The sequence below is a fragment of the Salvelinus fontinalis genome, chromosome 4 (genome assembly GCF_029448725.1).
Source record: "Salvelinus fontinalis isolate EN_2023a chromosome 4, ASM2944872v1, whole genome shotgun sequence".
In the NCBI taxonomy this organism is placed as follows: Eukaryota; Metazoa; Chordata; class Actinopteri; order Salmoniformes; family Salmonidae; genus Salvelinus; species Salvelinus fontinalis.
The window spans coordinates 58,180,913-58,208,403 of NC_074668.1; the positions used below are offsets into that span (position 1 = coordinate 58,180,913).

Genomic DNA, 27,491 nt, shown 5'->3' on the forward strand with positions numbered 1-27,491 from the left:
ATAGTGAGGGATGGAGAGTTGAGGGCCCTATAGAGGCTCATTCTACATGCTAAGCAACAGAGCAGTGTTCTGGGAGGAGTCTCCATCACTCTGAAGCCCCCTGATCTCCACTTCTCTTTATATCATCCTCATCTAATATTTATAGCACTGCAAAATCACACGGATCATCTTTTTTACTCCCTGGCCTTTTTAATATTTCAGTGGTGTTTACGCTGTCAGAAGTGTCATATAGGGCGAAGCCCACTGAGAGCAACTTCTAATCATCTATGATAATATGAATGAAAAATACATTCTCCATAAGACCCTGTCTGGTTGTTCACCAGCGGGTGAGAGTCCCCTCTGGGCAGAGATGAGCATATCTGGTGGAGAGAGAGAGAGAGAGAGAGGATCCCTCCCCACCAGAGAGACAAGCCGCAGCTCAGACTTAAATGACGTCTTGAGACTGCCATCCAAACCCCAGCCCTCCTACTGTTGTACCAAGGCCTGTCGGGGAAACGGGGGGCATTTTAAAATGTTTTGAAATGGATGCGCACGTTGTGTTCCTATGTCGTCACAATGTGATACGGCGTGCTACTGTGTGCACACTGCACGCATTGCTGTTCTCTCTCTCGTCCTCCACCATCCTCCGGCCCTGTTGAGCTGACGAGATGATATGAGCTGGTCTCACCTGAGTTGGGCTGTCCATGTCTCCCAGGTCGGGCTGACTCCCAGCCGTCCACTGACTTGACCTCCAGCAGGTAGGAGCCTTTGGTCTCACGGTCAAACACGGCCTCTGTGTAGATGGAGCCCAGCTCAGGATCAATCCGGAAGTACTGGTAGTCCCCACTGCGGTCGTTCAGCAGGGAGTAGGAGATCTGAGAGAGACAGAGAGAGAGAGAGGAGGAGGAAGAAGTGGAGGGAGAGCAGGAGGCCAGGGGAGAAGAGAAGGACGGATGGGGTTAGAGAGAGTGGCATAGAGAAGGTGAAGGATATGAATGGAGTAAGAGAGGAAAGAGAGGACAGGATGTTGGAGATACACGAGGGATGAGTAAGAAAGGATGGATGTGAGAGAGACAAGGAGGACAGAGATACAGAGTAGGGATACCAAAGATAGGTGAGTGAGACAGGGGGAGAGAGAATAATAGTTTTAGTCAAACAGCGGAGTCTCTAAAAATAGTCTAACACACCATGCATATGATTAATTAATCTCTCTATTGGGCTGGATGTGACCCAAACCACATGTGACCCTCTGCCAATTTTTGTTGTATATCGATAAAACAAAGCTAAGTCGTTATAATTCGGTTTAAAGCAGGAGCCTGAAGTCTATTCACCAACAAAGATTGAACCTAATGTTAATATTCAAACTGAATGAAAGCTGTGTCGACGAGCTATGAATGTTATTCCACAGCCGCAGGAAGTCATTCAACGGAAATCATTGAGAGAGAGAGAGGATCGAAACGGCGTGGGTCAGAAAATGAATACAGGGGAAGAGCAGAAATGAAAGGCTGAATTAAAATGTAATGCCATAATAAAAAGGTCGTCGGGGTCGAGTTATTTGTAAAACAACTCCCAAATTTAAACAGCTGTGAATTATTTTCTTTCTTTCATATTCACGCCCACCAATGATAGTCATTATTTAAATGTGGGCCTGCATGGCATCAATGATTCAGCCTGCCTCGGCGAGAGCAAGCAATGTCAGCAGCCAAGGACACTGTGCCTGCAAAGAACCGAGTACATTTTATGTACCCCTGTGCCAATAGCCATGGTGTCCTCGTACTGGGAATTCAATTATGAGTAGACTACCCATACTGTTTGCGTGCGTGTTGGAATGTGTGAGTGTGTGTGTGTGTGTGTGTGTGTGTATACATGATTGTGTGTCTATTGAGAGCAAGACAGAGATCAAGAAAGAGATGCACATAAAAGCAGCAGGAAACCAGACAACGCGGAGAGTGTGAGTGCGTGTGTATGCACGCGTGTGAGAATGTGCGCGCCCAAGCGCCTCCTTCTGTTTGCGTGCGAGCATGCGCGTGCACGTGTGTGTGTGTGTGTGTCTTCTCAACACTTGCGTCCTTAATAATCTTTTACTGCAGTGTGCTAAATCAGGGTCACACAGAGTGTTTATTGGTAGTATTAAACAAATCGACTTTGAAAAAAGAAGTGTATATCCCACATACATGGTTCCGGGCTTAAAAAGAAGAAGACACCTGTACCATGTCACATCTAGAGTTGAAATGGATTCAATTTGGAGTTTGCATCGCATTATTGCACTTTCTATACATCACAGATGACTGAAATAGAACAAAGCCGTTGGACGTAGAAAAACCGGATATAATTAAAGAATTATAGCGTTTATTCATTATGAAATTATGAAAAATATGAAGAACGTTCCACCCATGAGGCCACTAGGTCATTTAACTGCAGGAAAGGGGGAAGGTTCAGTATGTGTGACGTGCTGCATTGTACGTTTTATACAGTGTGTTGCTCGCGGCTCAGGGTGCCGCAGTACAGATTTCATGGCCAGGCTTCAGGAAGCAGACCCTTGTCGACGAACACTATAATACAGAACTATAGACTAAAGATTGGATTTTCCATTTTCTACCTTCGCTATTTAAGACTCCAAGGTGAAATTAAAAGGGTAATTGCTACTGTGGGTTTACACTTGAGTGGTTTCAACTCTTATCCAGGTACATACAGTAGTGGTGGGTTGTTCACATGGATTTAAAGTTAAAACTGGGGTCGACAACACTAGGCCTGGAGTACTACAAATACTCCAACTTTTCTGAGAAATTGCTAAGAACCAGGACCTGTATTCACAAAACGTCTCAGAGTGTTGATACAGGATTGTTGTTTTTTATTTCCGTTATTCCAAAGCGTTCCGTCACCTTTCCGTTGAGTCCCAGGTCCAGGTCATTGGATGACACCTGCGTGACAAACGTCCCCACCTCCGCCCCCTCTGTGACCGACGCCTCGTAGATGGACGAGGTGAAGAAGGGAACATTGTCGTTCACGTCTAGCAGAGAAAAACACCAGCATTATCCGTCATCATTTGGCTCAGTATTCTCTCAGGGAAAGGGTTTTATAAGGAGGAGAGTGTCTTTCACGCAGCAGGCTGTAAAAACAGGGTGGCAGCAGACTCAATTCTGCGTCCGGGTAGTCTTTGTGGCTAAACATTTGTTGACAGAGATTAATGAGTCCTTGAAAACTCCTGGAGGTGTATTGAACAATTTCAAAGACCTCTTTGTGACAGTCGAGAGCTCTCTCTATTTTTCACCCTTCAAACATTTCCACGGACAAATAATACAAAACAACTTGTTAGAGTCGTTTGTCTATTTAACTCAATTACCTCTTTCTTAGTTATTATAGAGAATTATACGGCTCGGATGCATTCAGAGTTACGATGCACTTCCATGTGGTATTTTTTCCCCGGCAAATGTCTTAATCTATAAATTAAACATGGGCCTTCAATCCATTACAACCCTCTCCTCCCCTTCTCCACGTCTCCCTTCCTCCTTTCCAACCCCCCCCCTGCCTCCATAGTACTCGCTCCATCCTCTGGAGAAGACTGAAGGCTCACTTATTAAGACAGATAAGGGAGAGGAGAAGGAGAGGTGAAGGAGTGAGGAGATTCTAGCCAGATGAATTATGTCTCTCTGGTTTAAGACTAACTCTCATGAATGATAGAGGGGGAGATGGAGTCTGGTTAGAGGGAAGCGGGAGGATAACAGGAGAGAGTCTCGATCTGGGCTACGGTGGGAATGAGAGCTATTTTGGGACAGAGGGTCAGGGGTGGGCTGAGCTGCAGTAATAACTAACGTGGTAATGGGAAATTAAGCTCGGATCGGACCGGTAGGCTGGAAATCAACTCGATTTTAATAAAGAGATTGAAGCCCAGTACATCATGCTTTCTGGGGTTAGTCTGGAGGAGAGAGAGAGTCTGGATGAGAGGGAGAAAGAGCGACAGAGCGCGTGCGCGAGAGAGAGAGAAATGGTTGTATACAGTCATTGTTGAGTCAAGACTGCTGGGATGGAGGTAAAAAGGGATAGTTAAGTAGTATGGCTTGTTATATGAGCAGGTTGCACTGCTCTGTCTTACCTGTGATATTAAGATAGACCGTAGTGAAGGCTGCCAGTGGGACTGCAGCCACATTCTGAGCCCGGACCCTCAGTATGAAGTTCCTGGTGGTCTCATAGTCCAGGGGCTCAGCCACCAGGATGGAGGCAGAGCCGTCCTCACGGTTAGGGGTCAGATAGAAGCGTACAGGCATGTTGGTCTCCGGCACCATCCCGTCCTCCAGGTTATAGGTCACTCTAGGGTCCCCCAGTGGAGAGGTGGCCTTGATAGTCTGGGGGTTCAGAGAGGAGACAGAGACAGGGGAAACTGAGGACACTAGCAGTCAATTCACACCTCTGTGACTGCCTGTACTCTCTACTCAGCTTTAGGCGAGGCCGTCTGCAACACAAGCAGCTCTACAGATCAGCTACAAGCGACTGTGGCCCATTAAATCTTCAATATCTATCTTGCTTATCACAGAGAGCTCTCTCTCTCTCTCTCTCTCTCTCTCTCTCTCTCTCTCTCTCTCTCTCTCCTCTCTCTCTCTCTCTCTCTCTCTCTCTCTCTCTCTCTCTCTCTCTCTCTCTCTCTCTCTCTCTCTCTCTCTCTCTCTCTCTCCTCTCTCTCTCTCTCTCTCTCTCTCTCTCTCTCTCTCTCTCTCTCTCTCTCTCTCTCTCTCTCTCTCTCTCTCTCTCTCTCTCTCTCTCTCTCTCTCTCTCTCTCTCTCTCTCTCTCTCTCTGTGTGTGAAATATTAATCTGCATTTTTAATAGCCTTAATAGCTTATAAATGATACAGAGGAAATTCAGCAAATTAATTTTCAATGCTTTAGTTAAAAAATAAAAGCAAATGCCTATGAATAATCCAGGGCTCGTGATTGCCAGAGCCCGGCTCGTAGAAGTAATGAAGCGGTTGGCTTAAAATAGAGGCGATGGAGGATGAGTCTGGACATGGGTAGGGAGAGGGGGAATAGAGGGAGGGGGGAGTTGGCTGGAGTAAGTTGCCATGAGGATGTAGGGCTATCCCAGGACACAGCAAGTGCCAGAGAGATGGAGGATGGGAGAGTAGGGATGGAGGTTGAGCCCTGAGGGAATTATCTACTCTCATTTTTGCCATAGACTATAATAGCTTGGTGTCCATACAGTACGCCATAATACGCATTACTGTGCATTACTGCTGAGACATGGTAAATGCAGCTAGTGTCATTCAGTGTTGTGGTGTTTGTACAGTACAGTAAACAACTTTAATGTCAGATCAAACAAGTCTACTCTATAATGCTTTCATTTGCTTTGAAGCCCTGGGTAAATACTGGTTCACAGCTCAAAATACCTCTCTCAAGTTACCAGCCCCAATTCTGTAATATGTACCTATCCTAATGTGTGTCATCGTGTCCTAACCTCCCCTTAACTCACCTTACTCTAAACCCCATGTACCTCAGAACACCAGGTTCAGGTTACATCTGCCATACTCATCCTAATTTGTATTCCATCATGATTCATGTTCAACTCTGCCCTAAGATAACCCCTATGTCCCTCTACCTCCCCCAGGACAGATAACCCCATGTGTATGTTAAAACAGGACTTCATCTATTTCTCCCCACATTCCACCCACACAGTACCCCTGCATCCCAAATGGAACCCTATTCCCTATTTGGTGCATTACTTTTGACCAGAGCCATGTAGTGCACTACATAGGGAATATAATACCATTTTGGACGTAGCCTGTTTGTCCCGGTCCCATCTTACCACTATGGCTGTGTCCCTGACGGTATTCTCTGGGATGACCACGTCATAGCTGTCCCTGTCCCACTGCGGAGGCTGGTTCTTCACGTTGGTGATGGTGACGGACAGCTCCACCGAACTGCTCCGGTTCCCCCCGTCCGTGGCAACTATCTCCCGGGTGATGTAGGTCCTCTGTAGTCATAGCAACAACATAGCTGTTACATGACACATGCTGAAATATGAGCAGTTTAGACTGGGGTGAAGAGGCAGGACAGCTAGAGAAGTAATGAAACATAAGCCCTCTCTGTGATCGCGTAGATCAGGTTACAGCGAGAGACCAGGGAGTGTCACAGGGTCAGGGACACCTGCTGGTTGTATTTGGCCCACGGGTGAACGTAAATGACACTGTCTCATCACTGATGACTGACAGAATGCTACCCAACAGCGTTCTGCTGACAGGGGAACTCTGTAGTCATAGCAACAGCTTCCCTAGGAGCACTCATAATAACACCTCTTCGCTACACCAGGCTTCCCATTTCCTGCTTTGTGATAAAACATTCTCCCCTGAGGAGGGACATTTACAGACTACCCAGCGAAGAAGAAAGAAGAAAACGTCTGAAAAGCTCTCAAACACTAGCTCGTTAGATATGTGCTGGCTTTATAAAGACTTTTTCAAAGAACTATTAGACTTCCTCGATACTCTCGCCGAAGCTGGAATTATTCTCCGTAACGAGTCCTCGCCTCAACCAATGAAACCTGGGGCTGGACGACTTAACGTACAGCTGAGATGGGTTATGTGGTTGTGTTAGGGGTTAGGGTTGTGCTCCTGACCTGTGAGATGGGCTGGTTGACGTAGACCCAGCCGGTTAGGGGGTTTACCCTCAGGTACTCTGGCTGTTCTTTAGACATGGAGTAGGTGACGGCAGCATTGGTGCTGTAGTCATCGTCGTGGGCCGCCACACGCAGGAAACTGGTGCCAATCATTGTGTCCTCCCGAAGGAAGTCTGTGGTGTAGACAACACGTCATATTCAATTGGCTGAAAAAATGATGAGTATTAGCTCTGCTGATTAAAATGTCTTGGCGAGAACAACACAGATGTGGTGTTGTCAATGAACCATTATCAAGGTAGACATGACATGATCTGCAAATACTACTGGATCAATAGTAGGACTAGATTATATGTGTGTGTGCTAGTGTGTGTGTGTGTGTGTGTGTGTGTGTGTGTGTGTGTGTGTGTGTGTGTGTGTGTGTGTGTGTGTGTGTGTGTGTGTGTGTGTGTGTGTGTGTGTGTGTGTGAACCCCAGCACTCACACTCGTAGCGTAGGTTCTCAAACTTGGGGCTGTTGTCGTTCTCGTCGAGAATAAGGATGTTGAGTTGACAGATCCCTATGAGGGGGTCTGCTGCCTGGTCCGTAGCGGTCACCGTCACCGCGTACTCCCGCTGGCGCTCGCGGTCAAACTTCCTGGACGTCACTATCACACCTGACGGAACAGTGTTATACAGTGGTTGCTACGGCAACGGACAAAGGCAGACCGGACACACCAAAAAAATCTCAAATGCTACTACTGCCAGGGTGTAGGCTACTATTTATACACTTTTGGCTTAGCTATGCCACTGAATGAATCTGATGTATCATGTTAGCAAGTGTAATGATAGGCAAATACAGATCTGAATAAACTAATGAAGGACGTGCGTACACTGTAATGGATGTGCTATTAAGGTATATGATCAAGTGTTTGGTGTTTTTTGGAAATTGCACTTGAATTCAATCGAAGCCATTCTGAGGATTCCTCACAGTTCATGCAAATCCAATCCCCCTCCTTTCACTCCTTTCTCTCTCCTATAAAAGGTCAATGATTGATGTCCACTGAACAGTTACATTTCATGAAGCAATTCATTTTTAAAAGAGGGCTTGTGAACATTTTTCAAATGCTGTCTTTTCTTCCCCTTTTGAGCGCTGGCACATTTTGAAAGGGTGTCATTAAAGTGAATTAGATTGAACTTTGGAATTCATGAAATACTTCAAGGCAGTTCCCAAAGCAATCCGGAGAGGAGGAGGAGAGAGAGAGAGATAGAGAGAGAAAGAGACCATCGAAAGAGAGGGAGACTGAGAAACACCAGCGAGAGCTGCAGAGACTCAACCCTTTCAGTACCAGACGACATAAACACTATGGGGATGCTACTAGGGTCCACAACCAAACAGTGAAGTTGGACGGTACTGTACCTGTGTCTGGGTGGATACTGAAGGCAGGCACAGTGCTGTCTTTGTGCATGAATCCATAGGTGACTCTCCCATTAGAGCCCTCGTCTGCATCCACGGCGTGGACCTGGAGGACAAACGTTCCCGCAGGCTGGTTCTCCAGCACCGTGGTCCGCTCCCGGTACTGCTGGCACTGAGGGGGAAAGGGGGAGAGGGACAGGGATAGTGGGATAGAGGGAGAAAGTGAGTTAGAGAGAGAGAGAGAGAGAAGAAGATGGGTAATGGAGGAATGCCAGTTACCAAATGACAGAGGGAGAGAAATTAGGATGCATAGAGGGGGATGAAATGAAAGAAAAAGGTCATTCAGTATATTAAGGACATGTGTGGAGGGAATGAAATAGATAGGGATGGGAGACAGTTACGAAATAGCCAAAGAGAAGGGAAAAAGGGAGAAGGACAGTGGAACGAGGGCGGAGAGATAGGAGTGAATCATTGAAAGGAGTTATAGAAAAGGAGAAGTGAAGAAGTAGAGAGAGAGAGGGGGGAGGGGTTTTGAGGAAGGAACTGTCTCTCATTAATCCCTCTATGTTTTGCTCTGTAGAGATTCATCTGTGTTTTATAATTAAAGCGGCCTTGAATCAATTCCATCGAAGCAGATCCACAGAGATACGGAGTAAGCCTGGATAATTCGGATGTGCTCCGACACCCACACACCTTCCTTCTATCCTCATCGTCATCTGAGCGCTTGCTCGGTGTGTGTGAAGGGAAAACAGTCAAATCTTCCAAATCCCGTCTCTCTGCCATCATCAGATGGCTCATTTTGGCGCGCCTCAGACAGAGACAGCGTTTCCAAAAAAAAGGAAAAAAAATCCCAGATCAATTCACTAGCTCGTCTTTGATGCTTACTTCTGACATCTAATTAATGACAAGGGAGCTCATCTTCCACCCTCCTCTCCCTCTCCTCCCTCTCCTCTGCCACCCCTTCCTCTAACCATTAGTCAAAGTCTTTCTAGGCCCATATTCAATGTGTTTTCAGAGGTCAGGTGTCCCTAAGCGAGTCCCAGTCAGGGATGAGAGGAGCTGTGGTGGATCTCAAACTCAAACGGTGCCCCCTTTCCCCCCTCTCCCTCTCCAGCCGCATTTACCCCCCTCTTAGGAAGCTTCAGGACATGGCACTCCCACAGACAACCCAAGGGCCCAGGAGGGGCCCTTCTCTTAGGAGTCGCTGAGTAACTGATGCTCACAAATCCACAGGAACTGCCTGAACCTCAGCCAAACACACAGGAGCAGGAGGACCAAGGGCACAAAACCACATAAAAGCATCTTTCTCTCTTCTCTCCGCCTGCTGTTTGCTGCCTGCACAGAGGAGGAAAAAAACTGAGCACACAGGCAAAGTGATCCAGCTGTGTTTTATTTTTGAAATACTTTCTCTTTGGACTTTTTCTCTTTGGACTTTTTTCCCCCCTTTTGTGGGAAAGTCTTGTCCGCACCTCAGTTCATTTATAGTTTGAGCATGTTAGCGCAGATAAATAGAAACTAAAACCATTCAAAAAACAAAAGCACGAGGGCGTCCTGAGGGAGCTGTGTGAGAGCACATGAAAAGGTTGAAGCTGATCTTGCAGCCTAACGTGTGAAACACGCACACGTACAAAATGCTCCCAGGACTACGGGGAGTTATCTAGCTTTACTGTGCGAGGCACAATTAGCTCCAAATATCTCAAATGCTAAAACCCATGTAATTTAAAATTGAAACATCGGCAGAAAACAGGTAGGGCTGTGATGATTCGGCATATCTTTCAAACACTTCATTAAAAACCCTTAGATGATCTAGAAATAGAGTGGGTCGGGCCGGCTAATCACACCTCTGGAGGAAGGAGATGGAGAGGCAATAAATAGAGGCGATAGAGAGAGAGAGAGAGAGAGAGAGAGAGAGAGAGGGAGCTGCAATAAACAGATAAGAGGAACCGAGAAACAAGAGCGATTTAGAAGGAGAGAGAAAGTCTAAGGTCCAGAAGTCAACAGGAGAGTACTTGGAGAAGGTCTGGAAGTCAACAGGAGAGTACTGATGCTCATCTCAGAACTCCGCCAACACCTTTATTTAATTCTAATAGTACATAGTAAAGGCTGAGAGACAGAGGCTGGGAAACACAATGAGCTGTAATGAGTGTGGTCAGAGCCAAACAGATATCAGAACCGTGACAATGTGAACCGAAGCTTACCTTCGCAAAGACCGGTTTGTTGTTGTTGACGTCGTCCACGCCGACGATGACCTGGGCGGTGGACGAGAGGGCCTGGGGGCCGCCAGAGGCGTTGTCATCGGTCGCTGTGACGTTCAGGACGTACTCTACCCCCTGGAGTCTGGGAGGTGGGCTGGAGCGCAGCCGGATCAGACCTGCAACAACCAATCGGAGACAAGTTATGACCTCACCATGAACGAGTGAACCTCTGCGTTCGCAAAGTCACCTGACTTATATAGAGCAGCAAAAGCGAGAACATGCTGTTCTATCCGCTTTGGACACATTGTGCCCTTGGTTTTCCCTTTTCCTGTATATGAAACAGCATGAACTGAATTCAACCCCGGAGGGTCTGCTTGTGCTCCTTTCTTCGTGACTGACACATCTGGTGTGTAGAACAGCCGTGTCGCTCGCTTCCTCAACTTCTCTCCCAGTGTCTTTGACACTTGGCCAGCGCGGGACTGCATCCAACAAAGGCAGTTGTCAATCCCACCTTCGGTGGTGCATAAAACAACAAAGGATGGTGTACGTCTGTTGTCCGTGTGACTGAGGTTCGTCTCGCCTCCGCGGTGACCGTCCCATCCCCTTGATGCCTTGGTGACTTTTTATTCCCTTCCAATTGGCCGTAACCCTGTGGGCGTCAGATTTCCATCCCTCTCTCTCCCCCTCTCTCTTCCTGAATGCATTATTTTTTTTTTATATTGCATTCATCAGGCCTTTGGTGTTTGCTAACCGTGTGTGTGGGTTACAGACACACTTAATACATTCTGTCTTATCTTCTAAGACTCAAACAGGCACAGATGCAACCGTTGGAAATGCACTGGGTGCTGTAAACATTTCCATGGCTTTCACAGGGTCTGCGTTGGATGGAATCATATTACACCCTAACAGTGTTGCTCTTTAGATACCAGTATGGTCTGTCTATCTCTGCCTAACAGGGTGACATGAAAGACACTGAGTGTCAGGGGAGAGGAGGGGTGAGAGGAGGGAGAGAGGAGGGGCAGAGGAGGAGATGAGGAGGGGGAGAGGAGGGAGAGTGGAGGGGGAGAGGAGGGGTGAGAGGAGGGAGAGGAGGGGTGAGAGGAGGGAGAGGAGGGGTGAGAGGAGGAGAGGAGGGGGAGAGGAGGGAGAGTGGAGGGGGAGAGGAGGGAGAGTGGAGGGGGAGAGGAGGGGGAGAGGAGGAGGAGAGGAGGGGAGAGGAGGGTTGAGATGCTGAGGGCAACACAACAACCAGCCATTGGGAATCAGGAGACATCCTGTCTACGAAATGAGGCGTGGTACGAGCGCTACAGTTGCACGGCCGTGTCAAGAGGAAAATGTAATCAATTATTATATGATGTGACAGCGTGGGGGCAGGGGCAGGGCATGTGTGGTTGGGATGAGCCACTAACTGCCATGGCGGAGGCTGCCTGGGAGAGTTTGTCAGAATGACTGGTTTCACCTGGGTGGACGGACTAGACTAGCAGTACCACAGGCCAGGGAGCTGGTCCTATAAGAGACAGACTAGCTGCACTACAGGCCAGGGAGCTGGTCCTATAAGAGACAGACTAGCTGCACCACAGGCCAGGGAGCTGGTCCTATAAGAGACAGACTAGCTGCACCACAGGCCAGGGAGCTGGTCCTACAAGAGACAGACTAGCTGCACCACAGGCCAGAGAGCTGGTCCTACAAGAGACAGACTAGCTGCACCACAGGCCAGGGAGCTGGTCCTACAAGAGACAGACTAGCTGCACCACAGGCCAGGGAGCTGGTCCTATAAGAGACAGACTAGCTGCACCACAGGCCAGGGAGCTGGTCCTACAAGAGACAGACTAGCTGCACCACAGGCCAGAGAGCTGGTCCTATAAGAGACAGACTAGCTGCACCACAGGCCAGGGAGTTGGTCCTATAAGAGACAGACTAGCTGCACCACAGGCCAGGGAGCTGGTCCTATAAGAGACAGACTAGCTGCACCACAGGCCAGGGAGCTGGTCCTATAAGAGACAGACTAGCTGCACCACAGGCCAGGGAGCTGGTCCTATAAGAGACAGACTAGCTGCACCACAGGCCAGGGAGCTGGTCCTATAAGAGACAGACTAGCTGCACCACAGGCCAGAGAGCTGGTCCTATAAGAGACAGACTAGCTGCACCACAGGCCAGGGAGCTGGTCCTACAAGAGACAGACTAGCTGCACCACAGGCCAGGGAGCTGGTCCTACAAGAGACAGACTAGCTGCACCACAGGCCAGGGAGCTGGTCCTACAAGAGACAGACTAGCTGCACCACAGGCCAGAGAGCTGGTCCTACAAGAGACAGACTAGCTGCACCACAGGCCAGGGAGCTGGTCCTACAAGAGACAGACTAGCTGCACCACAGGCCAGGGAGCTGGTCCTACAAGAGACAGACTAGCTGCACCACAGGCCAGGGAGCTGGTCCTACAAGAGACAGACTAGCTGCACCACGGGCCAGAGAGCTGGTCCTATAAGAGACAGACTGGCTGCACCACAGGCCAGGGAGCTGGTCCTATAAGAGACAGACTAGCTGCACCACAGGCCAGGGAGCTGGTCCTATAAGAGACAGACTAGCTGCACCACAGGCCAGAGAGCTGGTCCTATAAGAGACAGACTAGCTGCACCACAGGCCAGGGAGCTGGTCCTATAAGAGACAGACTAGCTGCACCACAGGCCAGGGAGCTGGTCCTATAAGAGACAGACTGGCTGCACCACAGGCCAGGGAGCTGGTCCTATAAGAGACAGACTAGCTGCACCACAGGCCAGGGAGCTGGTCCTATAAGAGACAGCCTGTTGAAGGAGAGCGTGTAGCCTCAGGAGGACATGTCACATGCTCCCAGCAACCCAGGCAGAGAATGGCTCCGCACACACACAGAATTATGTTGCAAATGCGTGCCACATGGGGTAGTATTCACACATAGTCACTCACAAACACACACCCAGTGAACGCACACACCTGGGTGTACACTCAAGAGCATCAAACCAATACATTGTGGAAGAATGTGACAAATTGAACAAAAAACTGCCTGCGACGCCTGCCGTACATCAGTATCTATCTGGAGGAGAATGTCTTAAGATGACATAAACATCTCGAGATGACTTCAAAGACTGTCCCCGAAGAAGGGTCAGCCAGAGTTGAGAGATAGAACGAAAAATTGATTTTAAAACATTCCAAGAAAAAAAGCATACAGTCTGTGTCCCTTCCATTCGATAAGATATGATTCCCGATAAGAGGGAATCGATGTTAGTGCGCATGGGTGTGTGTCAAAGAATGTGTATGTGTGTGTGCGCGTGTACATGTATGTGTGTGTGTGTGTGTGTGTGTGTGTGCGCGTGTCCAAGCATGTGTGTGTGTGTGTGTGAGTGAGTGTGTGCGCATGTGTGTGTGTGTGTGTGTGTGTGTGTGTGTGTGTGTGTGTGTGTGTGTGTGTGTGTGTGTGTGTGTGTGTGTGTGTGTGTGTGTGTGTGTGTGTGTGTGTGTGTGTGTGTGTGCGTGCGTGCGTGTGTGTGACCGTGCTGGGTCAGGCAGGCCGAGGCATACAGCAGTGTGCGTCACAGCCCTTGCTCACCCTGCTAAACATGGTCGGTGAGACTCGGCCAGCACATATCATCGCACATCAAAGATGGAGAAGATGTTTCTCCAGGGGTCACTGAGCACACGTCGCTTCGTATGATGGAGGGGAGGGGTTTGGCAGGGGGGAGGGATGGGGAGCCGATGCCCCTCTCTCAGTGCCAACTCTAATCATCGTCTGGCCCCAAAACAGCGGGATGGAGCCATGAAAGGCAGAGAGAGACTGAGGGAGGAACGACTACATTCATCCCCTAGGGAGAAAGGGGTGAAGTATGGGGTGAATCAATGGGGGGGGGGGAAGTTATATAAACCTCACATCACAAGCACGGCAAAACTCCCACTAAACTAGTGGCACTGAGGGAGGACAGCATGATGAACCTTTACGACTCCTACACCAATGGGGATTTCTTTATCAGCCTGCAGATGAATTACAACACTTCTTCAATATGGGCTCTTCACAGACAAACAACGACGCAATAAAAAGGAAAAAGGAGAAGGGCCGTTCCCATTATCCGCAGACATGATCTACCTGTTTATCGGAGTAAACATTTCGCCCGCCGTCTCTGTAAATACTCCCCCCCCCCCCCCACCCGTGCTGAGAACGGAAGCTTCGTATTTATGTCTTTAATACAAAAAGAGGGTGATCATCTTATTGACTTTGCTGTTTGAATTCTTGAAACGGTATTAAATCTCAGGAAACATATTCTGCGCTGAGTTACAGTCAAATTAACACAGCCCATCTGTCCCCGAGAAAAAAAATCTCCCATGAATGACTGAGGACATTTCGCGAATGTGGAGGAGATTTGACGATCCGTGGAGAGAAGTAATAAAATACTTTGATCTCTAAAAGAGAGAGAGAGTGATGAGATGTGGGTGAGGCTTGTGTGTGTGTGTGTGTGTGTGTGTGTGTGTGTGTGTGTGTGTGTGTGTGTGTGTGTGTGTGTGTGTGTGTGTGTGTGTGTGTGTGTGTGTGTGTGTGTGTGTGTGTGTGTGTGCGTGCGTGCGTAATATGTTCTTCGCCTCCTAAACCAACGAGCGCTACGGTATATGAGTATGAACCGTGAAGGATTTGAACTAAATAAGAAGCTGTGAGGAATAGTTTGAAATATATATATATATATATTTTTTTTTTAAGCAAATCATCAGTTTAATGACGTGAGTAACACAAGGGCTAAACCCCTCTAGCGAGCCCAGGCAGCTCCATAGGTGAGTGTAAGAGATAATAGGGTCCAATAGTAGTGTGCAAACTTGTCATACAGTAGCTGCAGCATGTATACACTGGGGCCAAGTCGGACCGGTAAACAGTAAGAAGCTTGATGCCTATCATAGGGGCTCCATGGATGTGCATGATAACATTTGAACATCTATAATAGCTCCCCATTCAATATGCACGCTGGAGGCGAAAACACAACGCAGGAACAAAACGCCACCCAAATGTGTGAGAACAGTCGTTTTAGAAGCGCTGCTTCTGCAGCCTTTTAAAGCAATTGAAGTGACATGGATGAATAGCAGTTTATTTGTTTTGTGTACCAGGCAGAGTTATATGGCATTTATTTCCTTATATGGTTGAGAAATCTCCCCTTTCTGCTGACAGTTACTATCAGTGGAAATCAACAAAGGAAATTGCACCTTGACGTTCGGGAGTAATTGAATTTGTTAACGCAATTTTATTACCCTTTAATGTGATATGCAGATTCAATGGTGCAATTTACCCAGGGTGGGAGGGCTATGAAATTAGTTTAGGCCTTTAACACAATTTTCGATTTCAAATCGCTTCCTTGGTGGACTAAAGGCGGGACATTGGAGCAAACCTTTTGATGACATCTGTAATGACAAAACCAGCCGCGCTAAAAATGAACAACAGCTAAAGTGTATCTCGTGACAATTCCTTTCACCGATCTAGTGTAATATCCACAAGAAGGGATGGGGAAGAGGGAGAGCAGGACTCACTGAGGAAGAGGAAGGGAGGGGTGTAAAACAATATGTCTCACCTTTCTGGCTGTCGATAACAAAGTTGCCCTCGTCGTTGCCCGTTGTGATTTTGTAGGTGATTCCATCGCCGTCTGGGTCCTTGGCAAGCACCGTGGCCACCAGCGTGTTAGGCCCGGCGTCCTCCGAGACGAAGGTCCGGTAGCTGTTGACAGAGAGGCATCCCAAAGTCAACACCTTCCCTCGCGTCTCCCCAGCGACAATCCAGAGTGTGAGAGCGAAAATGAGTGAATAACACACCGGCCTGCGGACTTGTCACATTTGAATCACTTTAACATTTCAAACAGATTTACGAATGCATTATGAAGCTGTTAATGGGAGGGTCAAAACAGAATTGGTTGAGTGTCTGATATGTTGGGCCTGGGTGGAGACAATTTGAGTTCTTATTCCTAATTCTATGGAGACAGCAGTCAGTAAACAGCTGTTGGCAGCCTGTCACAGTGGAGAGGTAGCACAAAGGGGCTGGGGTGGAGTGTGAAAGAACGAGGGACTTGGATGACAGAGTTGTGAGGTCACATGTCACACAAACACACAAACGCATGTCACACAAACACACAAACAAACCCCTACTGTATACTGTAGGTATAACTACACAGTACACACGCCAAATACAGACTACACAAATAATGCATGAACACCTTAATCTCACACTGCCAGTCGCGTTCTTTCCCCCTGGTTGATTCACACATAAAGGCGATTACAGACGGGCCGCGGTAAGCGGCGAAGGTCTCATAGACCTCAACTGGAGTAGGCTGCCAGGCGGCAAAACACGAGCAGTTTTGCATGTGGCCGCGGCGGTCCCGTAAGTGGCGCCCGAGGCGCCAAAAGATGAATTTGCTGAAGTCTTGAGCGGCTCCGCCGTGCACGGTTTACCGAAGGGCATCGTTCATCTTGTCAACCAATCAAACAATGCGGTTCAACAACAACGCGGTTCAATTTCCGTTTATCACAACCCATCTGTAAGTGGCTTAATGCAATTTACACCTAATGCACATACGGTACATGCCAGCTAAACAAAACTCATAAAGACCAAACCAAACATGTGTATCCTAACACAGACATTTGTATTGCCAAGTGAGAGGGCTCCTGTCATCCATGTACATTAAAAAAGTTACCAGTAAGTAAGCCTTGTCCGAGCCAGAACAGCCAATAGGGGTAGCAGCCTATCTCCTGTTTACCTAGCATGAGGCAGCTTGACGTACAGCACGCCCCATAAACAAGACGCTAGTCTGTCATAAGGCCTTACCCACAATCCATCTCCTGATTGCTGAGTGCCGAGCAGAGAGGCATCAGGTCCCATTTTTTGTTGTATTTGGTATGACCCCCCCAACCTTGCAGTTTCAGGGCTGACACTCAAGGCCACTGATTATGCACATACTGTATATTACAGTCCACAAAATGACAATGAAGACACAAAGCCATATAGGTAATAGGTACTTGTGCACGATGGAGGGCAGTTATGTCTGTTCTCAGTCTATTCCATTGGCTAACCCTTGGCCCGGGACCCCTAGACTGAGAACCCTAGAGCAGGCTCCAGGACTGGCTATGTGATACAAGCTCCCGATAGTAATGACAGAACAGAAGATGGTCCAGTACTGCTGTTAAGTAAATAGGATTCATTTTATACCTACAGTAAACTAACTATACTGTACAGTTTGTGGCCTTCAAATCTAGCAGGCCTGTAATGTAAAGAGCACTTCCAGACCTTTACACTGATCTGAGAAAAAAAAACAATTTACTCTCCTCTACACAGGAACACGCATAAAGGTAAACAGACGGCCATGCTCTCACTGCCACAGACTCCTACTCATCCCCCATTCTCAGAATCACTTGTGCTGTGTACAACTGTACACACATAAAGAACTGTATTTTATTTCAAGCAAACAGTCATAGTGATGCAAAAACAAACACATTCACACACACACACACACATTCACACACACACACACACATTCACACAGACACACACACAGAGATATAAGCCCCACGGGCTTCCCATCTGTCTCTTTCACCAATCACCCTCCCGCTTCATCTATATTGAAATGTTCCCGTGGATGTGAGCGCGTCTAACAGCGGAAAGACAAACAGGGCCTCAATGTGGGCACAGTATGTTGTCGCTCACCATTCCTCCCACGCTCCACTCCGCTCAGAGCTAGCGGACGCAGAAACTAGGCAGAGGAGCGACTCACTCTGACAGACTGACAGAGACGGACTCTTCTACCGAGCCAGCGTGCTCTGTACGTCCGTCGGTCGGTCTTGTCTGTCTGTAAGTCTGTCTGTCTGGAGTCCGTCGGTCTTGTCTGTCTGTCTGCTACCCTCTCCTCCACTCCCAAGTCAGTAGAAAATGATTAATTTTGCTGGGTGGAGAGGGAAAAAGCACTCACAGCATGAGCATGCCGCTGAGAACATTTCCTTTATGTTCCTTTCCGCCCTTGCCAGTGGATGGAAGCTGCTCAGAATTTCTCTACAATGAAGATCTACTGTATATTACCCAATCAAGATATAATTTCTTTGGGCAGAAATGGAACAAACTTTTCATGTGTCGTCTATTGTTTACACAAGAGCATTATGCACTTTCCATTTCCATGGAAACCAATGTTCCAGTTTCTTTCATTTGATTTGAATTGATTAGGGCCCTGTCAAGTTGTATTTCAATAGGAATGCAGGCATGACTGTATGGAGCAACAACTTATGATAACTTCTGCAGAACAAATAAAGACGATAAAAAGTCTTAGAAAATGATGATCAACTACAATGATACATTCAAAATGAAAAACGAATTCAACTGATCAGTGATCGTGTCAAATCAGTTGTCTGACAAATGGAGAGAGGTTTGGGAAAGGGAGGAGAAAAAGGGACAGAATGATGGTGACAAGGAAGCAGAGAGTAAGATGGACGGGTGTCCGGAGAGTGACAAAGGTGGAGGGGACCGGTTGTGCTCGTCATCCGGTCCTTTCCCACACAACTGATTGATGGGCAACAGAGTCGTGCCGACAGGCATCTCATGCTTGTGACTTATGTCCCCGCTTGGAGACGCCCCCCCCCCCCCCCCCCCCCCTCAACCCCCTCACCCCTCCCCATGCCACCTGCCTGCTCCAACACCCACCGCCACAGCACAACAGACACCTGCGACCTGTAATCTGTCACCAGCCTCAAAGAGCCTTCGTTTCCCATGATGAGATGACACCCTCGTACACCCCCCCCCCCCCCTCCCCCCACACACACACAAGACATCTCTCAAAGACCTTATTCTCACAGGCTCCATTTTCTCGAAAGAAAAAAGAGAGGATCCACCACACCACAGCGCCTCTCCATCACCTGCCTCCGCCGCTCAAAGGTTGTCGCGCACCGACTCTGTCTGCTGTCCCTCTCTCACCTGTCGCCGTGGACTTTGGCCCAGGTGACGGGGTTCTGACACAGGACTGACTGACAACTCCCAGGCGGGGCCGCCATGTTGTGGGAGAGGCAGTGAGTGATTGAATGGCGAACGCGGCAGGCGCCTGCCCAGGCAGACAGACAGTGGTTGTGTATTCCCCTCACAGCGCCAGCTCTCCCGCTCATTATCTTACCCCATCAAATCTCATTTCAACCCAAACTCCAGCTACTGCTCCATCGGAGTCTTCCTACGTCCTCCCTCCCGTCAGCCAACCAGCCAGCCCGCCTCTACCACCCCAGAGACACGGACGCTCTGTCACCCTTAACTCCGTTTCCCTCCACAATGACTGACATCAGCCGCAATATAATTAGCCAATTTACCCAAAACATCTATTACATATTAACGACTGACAGAACACACAGCGCCGGACCGAGGCTTGTTGTTTGTGCTCATTAGCATCTCTCTATCTTCTGTACCGTCAACAGATTGCCGGGGCTCTGTGAGTACATGTATAAATATCTCTCTGCCTATCCAATTCACTCATCACTCAGGTTATTGTCGGCCAGCAAACAATCCCTGTAATGATCTACTTAGTGCACACCGGGCTGGGTGACAAGACTCCTTTTGTCGATTTCTCCAACAACACGTCATTTTCGAATGAAAAACTCTATTTCTGGCTTTTTTTAAATATATATATATATTTTTTTTTTACATGTATTGAAAGCAGCGACTCCCCTCAATATTCGCTGAACATTTCATGAGCCTCGGCCCACGAAAATGTACTCAAAATATCTTCAGAAGTCTCGTTGTATGTTCGTTAATAGGAAAATATTTTTTTTATTTCCTGAAAAGTTTGTTTTGGAGATGAGGTTTTCGTCTGATAGCGATGAACAGCAAAGGGAAGCAAACCGAGTGGCAAAAGGAACTGGCTGATCCAATTGAGCCCAATAGAAATAACAGTCTGACGGCCATCACAAAGTTACTCAATTAATACCAGACACCCTGCCCTCTTTCATTGTTTTATACATTAGAGAATATCTGTAGACTAACAATGACAATTCACTGTAGATCTCTGTAGAATGGACAGAGCATGAGGGGAAACTGGTGATGCTCCTGCTGACAGGAAATCAATTCTTCCCACAAAACCCCCAACAGAGACACACAGCAATAACACACACACAGTGGCACACACAGCCTCCCATCACACATAACCCCGCACACAGACCCACACACAGCCTCCCATTACAGCACACAGAATCCCATCCACCTACCCACACCACAACATTAATCCCAACAACTAAACGCTAAGTCGTCTACATAGAGCATCCATATCAGCAATTCATACCCAGCCACACCCACACACTGGGTCCATGCCACTGTTCATCAGAATGATTCAAACAGACATCCCTGGTGGGCAGTTGGTTCTCCCACTCCATCTCTCTATCCCCCTACTCTCTCACTCTGTCTGACTCACTCACTCCATCTCTCCATCTCTCTCTCTCTCTCTCTCAACTCTTTCCCTACCTCTTCATCTCTCTCTGAAAAACAAACGTGTACTTCAGCACACACACACACACACACACACACACACACACACACACACACACACACACACACACACACACACACACACACACACACACACACACACACACACACACACACACACACACACACACACACACACACACACACACACACACACACACACACACACACACACACTGCCCTGGTGCTGGAGTTATTCTCTCCACGACAACTAAAGGCATGGCTGATTGAACCTGCCTCACCAATCTGCAGAGCTTGCTGACAGAAAATTGTCCAATTAAAAGAGCCACAGGCCAGAGCAACGCCAGAGGGGGAAAAAAAACAGCTCAATGTATCACAACAGATCGGCCCGGAACAGCAGGGTAATGCGGCATTTAGAAAAAGGACTGTGCGGATGAGCTAATACAGGGCAGGAAACATGCCCAAGAGGAACAGGACAGATAGAGATGTTTAAATCCCAGTTTCTTTTTTTTGTTGTTGTGTGTTTTGTTTTGAAGGGGGTTTGGTTGTAGACCAGCGGCAGCTGTAGGGGATTTGGGGAATTGGCAGCCATGTGGAATTCTGGGAAACTGCAGCTGCACTGGATTGTGGGAGGAGGCAGCTGTGCAGAGCAGAGGAACGTGAAATGGCATGGCCTAGGCTGACAAATAGGCAACGGGTGAGGGTTAACAACAAGAAGAGCAGGCAGGGTGGGAGGAACATTATGAGAAGAGAAGGGAGATACATGAATAATAAAAATAATGAGATAGGTGTTCTGCTTAGATGTTGATGATGATGATAATGGCCATGATGATGATTGTGATAACCACGCTCTTACTTATGACGTTAATGGTGATGAAGAGGAGAAGCAGTACTGTACTCACACGTGCTGGGAGAACTCGGGGACCTCATCGTTGACATTGGCCATGCGGATGCGTACAGTGGCTGTACCTGTCCTGGGCACATCTCCCTTGTCCACAGCCATCACCACAAACTCATACAGGTGGTTGGGCCTCTCATAGTCCAGCTGCCCCGCAGGGAAAATCGTGCCGTGGGGAGAAATGCTGAAGTCTGGGCTCAGAGTGTAGTAGGACAACTCAGCGTTCAGGTCCGAGTCACAGTCACTGGCAGACACTAGAGTGAGGGAGAGACACGAGGGAGAGGGGAGGTTAGACAAAGACATCTCTCTGTATCCTTGAACATCATCTAACCATAACTAATATGTCCAACACGTGACCCTAGTCTTAATTACTATTGTTTTTCCATGCATGTTCACACATTTCTGTATCGCGTCAAATTGAAGGTTAGGAATAGCATTTTCCCAAATGTCTCTTTTTGTGTTGAAAACATACTGGAGCAGGGTTACGGTCAGAGTGATTGCCTTGCTAAAAGAGAGCGCTGTGTCTGGGACTGGGATCAGCATATTTTCCGCTAACTAGTCCTTTTCACCGGGAACTCCTGCATTCTGCTATTCTCCTTAGATTGCATTCAGTATACTCTCTGCCTCACTGTGTCATGTAGACCAACAGCGTCCAAGATACAGGAGGTTGGTGGCACCTTAACTGGGGAGGACGGATTCGTGGTACTGACTGGAGAGGAATCATTATTCTGAGCCGTTCAGCGGCCTCCACCGAACCACGGGAACCTCGGTGGATTTAAATGTCACCAACAACACTGTCAAATATGAGCATTATCCTTGATGACACATATCCATATATTGTGGAAGACTTCTGAAATCAAAGTCAATATTTCATTTCCTCAGTATGCACTTGCTGATTTAGCAATGAGGGTCATTTGAATATCCATCGATACTGAGCCAGTGAGGCTCTAAAAGGATTGCTGGGCTAACTGACAGCCTCCTGTGGTCTGGTTCCTCAGCCCTCACCACAGAACAGAGCTATAGGAGACATAGATGAATAAACCATGTTGTGTGGTGCTGTTTACCATGTCGCTATCAGCCTAAATGCCTAAATCCATGTATATCTAATCTTTCAGATCCACTTCAGCCAATCCCTGGGCTTGTTGCTGTGGCCTGGGCTAACCCTAAAAATGGAGCCGGATGATGTTCAGTGTAAAGTCTCTCTCTCTCTCTCTCTCTGTGTGTGACACAATCACAGCCTCCTGTTCGGACCCCACTAATCCCAGGAACAAGACCCTAATCTCGCCTTCTTCACTTTAACCGTCGGACCAACACACAGGGAATTTAAAAAAAGAAGCTTTCGTTGAAATTTCATTGAAAGCGTACACGTCCCCATAGATGTGGCGTTCTCGCGGCTGCTTAAAAGTCTGTAGGAAAAGTCCTGTTACGTTCAGATTCATAGCGATAATTGCAGTGTGTCACATCCGCCGGTAGGTAGGTCCCTATGCACCTGTTGAGCATAGCAAGCACACCACATCTGCTGGGGCTCCTATACCAAACACATCTGCCTCACAGCGGTCTCACAGCGGCCTCACAGCGGCCTCACAGCGGCCTCACAGCGGCCTCACAGCGGCCTCACAGCGGCCTCACAGCGGTCTCACAGCGGCCTCACAGCGGCCTCACAGCGGCCTCACAGCGGTCTCACAGCGGTCTCACAGCGGTCTCACAGCGGCCTCACAGCGGCCTCACAGCGGCCTCACAGTGATGTCTGCCAAAGAAAGGCTGTTCATCACCAAGGGTACACCTCTGGTACTACGCAAATCAAGTACAGGGAGAGACTTGATTCAAAAAAAGGTTGCTGATGTTCACATGTAAGTCCTCTCCTCACCCACCAGCATGGTGAACATAGCACTACAGGATAACACAGAACTCCTGTGACTACACTAGAGAGAATATGTGGAGCTTCGTGTGGTCTTAGGAACCGAACTGCACGTTGTCCCTGGCCATGAGATGGCCATTAGAGCAGGGGGTGGAGGTGGAGGTGGAGGGGGGGATGGAGGGGGTGAGAGAGAGTGTACGCGTATCGCTCCACTCACCTTGTAGCAGAGAGGTTGCCGTGGTTACAGTCTCCGGCACACTGTCTTTGCTGTAAATGGACTGCAGGAACTCGGGAACACAGTCATTTTCGTCTGTGATGATCACACGCACCTGTTTAGTTAGGAGAGAAAATGATTCATACGTGATTCAGTTTAGAGAGAGCGCACGTGCGAGAGATAGAGAGAGAGAGAGAGAGAGAGAGTGAGAGAGACAGCGAGAGAGAGAGAGCACGAGAGAGAGAGTGTGAGTGAAAGAAAGAGAGAGAGAGAGAGAGAGCGAGAGAGAGAGAGAGTGTGAGTGAAAGAAAGAGAGAGAGAGAGAGAGTGAGAGAGACAGAGAGAAAGAGAGAGCGCGAGAGAGAGAGTGTGAGTGAAAGAAAGAGAGAGAGAGAGAGAGAGAGAGAGAGAGAGAGAGAGAGAGAGAAAGAGAGAGAGAGAGAGAGAGAGAGTGAGAGAGAGAGACAGAGAGATAGAGAGAGAGCGCGAGAGAGAGAGAGAGTGTGAGTGAAAGAAAGAGAGAGAGAGAGAGAGACAGAGAGAGAGCGCGAGAGAGAGAGTGTGAGTGAAAGAAAGAGAGAGAGAGAGAGAGAGGGCGGGAGTACATTATTCTCCTCCTCCAGGTAATTTGATAGTTATCTTTAGGCCTTTGATAGATTAATTGTTAAACCTAATGAACTGTCTTACCATGAATTGCTTTTAACAGCTCAGCTAATACAATCTATTTAAACTGAGAAGAAAGTGAGCTAGAGACACTGAGTAAAATGTGAGTATATCACAGTTGAAGATGAAGTATAATACATCGCAGGGCAGAAAGGTTTGAGCTTGGGCTGTGCCAGGGAGCAAGAGTCATTCATATCTGGGCTTCTGAAAGTGTCTGATTGTGGCCAGTCTGGGGAGAGAGCCAGTAATCGTCCCTGGTGTTTATCACAGGAGAGGAAAAGCTGCTTTCAGTAGATTGCCCTTTTACTACTAACAGTCAGAGCCAAACTCCACAGCACTGGGTAAGCAATCCCCCAAGAGGTTCAACAGGGTCAGAAAAAGAAGGGAAAAAAGATGGAAAAAGAGAAGAGATGCTCTGCTGCTGCTATTTCCTTCCCCGTTCCACCCCTTCTCCTCCTCCTCCTCTGCCCTTCCTCTCCTCTGCGAGGAGCAGCGAGGTAACAGGGGATTACAGCGTCCTCCTCACTGTAATTCACACTCATACACCAGCCACGGAGAGAGAAGAAAAAAAATGATCACACAAAATGAACATAATCCTCCAAATCCACACCTTTCCCCTCCCTCATTACACCATGCAGTCAGCGCTTAGCGGTGTGCTCAAAAGGTGTGCGTTCGTAAGCGCCTGTTCTTTGTTATCTGCCGTGAGCAGCAGTTACATCCCTATCCTGGCTCGGAGGGACACAGACTTCACCGATTTACATAGAGGCTAGGATTGCTTACCCAGGCCCGTTAATAACCCAGCTAGCCACCAGACGGAGACCTGTAGTGTGGCGACTCCCGGTCCAGTGAGAGGGTCTCATGATCAATACCAGCAGTGAGACGCAGTGCAGCCTCGGTTTCCTCCTGTGACTACTAGGAGAGAACCACTGACATGAAATACAGTGGGTTGCCGGGCGAACACGGCAGCCCCATGGCCAGAGCACTGCTCTGGTCGACCATTCATTAGGGGCGGTAAGGAGAGCTGCCTGCCTGCATTAACAGCTGTTCTCTTCCAGTCCAGAGCCTGCAGCTAAGGAGCAGAACACTCAGTCAGACTCGGCACGTTCTTCCGATGTCAGTGTCAGAACGCTCTCAGAAGAACAAAACAACAAGAACATCAGCTGACCCCCTTTTTAACACACACCACGACCACGGTGCCAAGGCACACAACTGTTCTGTTAGAAGAAGCACAGTAATGTGAGCTCCCCGAGGCAGCTAGTGAGGAGAGAGAGAGGGTTGTGCTGGGCAGTGCAGCGATGAAACAGAAGGCTGAATTTGAGGTGAGAGCCAGTCAGCTCTGATAAGGCTGAGGACCCATCGGCATGTAGTGGAGGGGCTGGGGCAGGTCACTGCCTGGTTAGGTAACTAATGGTGCTACAAAGTCTTTGCTGCAGTAGGAGAAACGCCTGGAATTTTAATTTACAAAGCGGATTCAAAGTTCAGGGCCATTTCACAACTCAGTCTCTTCGGAGGCAGCTTTGACTGCTTGACTGTTTGGATGTACATTTTTTGGAGGTATGTGACGAACGTTGAACAGCTGTTCCCTGTGGCATGGGCAGGACAGCAAGGGTTGGACAGGGCAGGACAGGAGCGTGGGCAGTCGGAGCAGGGCACGAGCACGGGCAGCAACACATCTCCCTCCCTCCCGCCTCTCTCTGTATCGCTCTCTCCCTCCTCCCTCCTCCCTTCCCCTCCCTCCAGCCTCTGCCTAGCTTTCTCTCTCCCTCCCTTCAGAATCTCCCTCCCTCTAGCCTCCTTCTCGCTTCCTTTCTCTCTGTGTCTGTCTGTCCGTCTCTCTCTCTTGCTCTCTCTCTATCTCTCCGGCCCTCCCCCTCCCTCACTCCCTCTTCTACCGCACCAGGCATTCACTGAGGACTCTTTCTGGACATAAAGCTCGCAGGACTAGACAGATCTCAGGAGCAGCTGCCAGTCTTTTCTCTCTCCCCCTCATGTTTGTTCCCACATTTTGTTTGGCTCTGTGCTCTACTGTTGTGCCTGAGGACAGGGAAGACCAGTGGATGTCTGAGCAGTGAAGAAGTCTGTCTTTCTGCTGACGTTAACGAGGCATGATGCTCATGTTGAGGCGGGGCACCACAGAAGAGAAACACTGGGAGCCATTCTCTAGTCTCTCCCCCAGGTCCCCCATCCATGTTTAATTAGCAGTGAAGGCTGGGATATTTCCCCAGCACTGAGACAACAAACTAGACCACCCAACATCATACATGTTCCCATTATTTTTGTTCATGTAGCCGTTGCCCATGTGTTCTCTCTGTTCAAGCATCTTAGCAGCTCTATGAATTGATATTCATAATCAGAAGGATAACCTAGCGAACCTTGTGAGAGGCGTTACATTCTCTCTCTGTGTGTGTGTGTGTGTGTGTGTGTGTGTGTGTGTGTGTGTGTGTGTGTGTGTGTGTGTGTGTGTGTGTGTGTGTGTGTGTGTGTGTGTGTGTGTGTGTGTGTGTGTGTGTGTGTGTGTGTGTGTGTGTGTGTGTGTGTGTGTGTGGTGTGAGAGAGCGAGAGAGAGAGGGTCCAAGGCCAGATCTGGACCCATATACACACACACACACACACACACACAAAGAAACAGGCTCTCTCAGTTGCAGAACACTTGCAGGTGGGACTGCAGGAATGTTTTCACAAACAGCCACATTATAACAGATCGTGTCACTCTTATTATGTCCCTCTTCCAGTCTTAGATTCCATTTATCCATCTCCACTGTTCCATGTACCCAATGATTCTCAATGATTTACCCCCCCCCCCCCCCTCCCCACTCTCTTTCTCTCTCTTATACACACACAAACACACTGAATGCTAGGTAATCATTCTGAATAGACATTGGACCCACCTCAGCAGCGCTGCTCAGACTGTCCTGGTCCTCGCTGGCCCTGACCATGAGCAGGAAGCTGTGCTGGTCCATCTCAAAGTCTATGGTCCTGGTCAGAGTGATCTCCCCCGTGTCCGCCTGCATGCTGAACAGACTGCTGGGATTGATGAGCAGGCTGTAGCTGATTGGTTGCTTCTGGAAGGACATGGCTGGAGTTGCCAGGAAGCTGCCGGAGAGAGGGTCGGGAAAGGGAATTTTGTATTTATTTATTAGGATCCTCATTAGCTTACGCTCATGCAGCAGCTACTCTTCCTAGGGTCCACACACAACATTACATAATATAGAACTTTAATAGACAAGAACAGCTCAAG

At 48.4% G+C, this 27,491-nt stretch overlaps 1 protein-coding gene across 1 annotated transcript in view; it reads right to left on the minus strand.

Annotated features, from left to right (window-relative positions):
- LOC129854046 (neural-cadherin-like) overlaps positions 1 to 27,491 on the minus strand; it is a 197,636-nt gene that overhangs the window by 74,127 nt on the left and 96,018 nt on the right. Inside the window, exons 4-15 of the mRNA XM_055920669.1 lie at positions 27,142 to 27,346; positions 23,594 to 23,705; positions 21,523 to 21,772; positions 15,738 to 15,880; positions 10,172 to 10,344; positions 7,977 to 8,145; positions 7,063 to 7,233; positions 6,582 to 6,754; positions 5,775 to 5,942; positions 4,073 to 4,322; positions 2,862 to 2,989; positions 668 to 854 (exon numbers count right to left, since the gene is read on the minus strand). Coding sequence (XP_055776644.1) covers positions 668 to 854; positions 2,862 to 2,989; positions 4,073 to 4,322; positions 5,775 to 5,942; positions 6,582 to 6,754; positions 7,063 to 7,233; positions 7,977 to 8,145; positions 10,172 to 10,344; positions 15,738 to 15,880; positions 21,523 to 21,772; positions 23,594 to 23,705; positions 27,142 to 27,346 — 2,129 coding nt within the window. The remainder of the gene's footprint in view (positions 1 to 667; positions 855 to 2,861; positions 2,990 to 4,072; positions 4,323 to 5,774; positions 5,943 to 6,581; positions 6,755 to 7,062; positions 7,234 to 7,976; positions 8,146 to 10,171; positions 10,345 to 15,737; positions 15,881 to 21,522; positions 21,773 to 23,593; positions 23,706 to 27,141; positions 27,347 to 27,491) is intronic.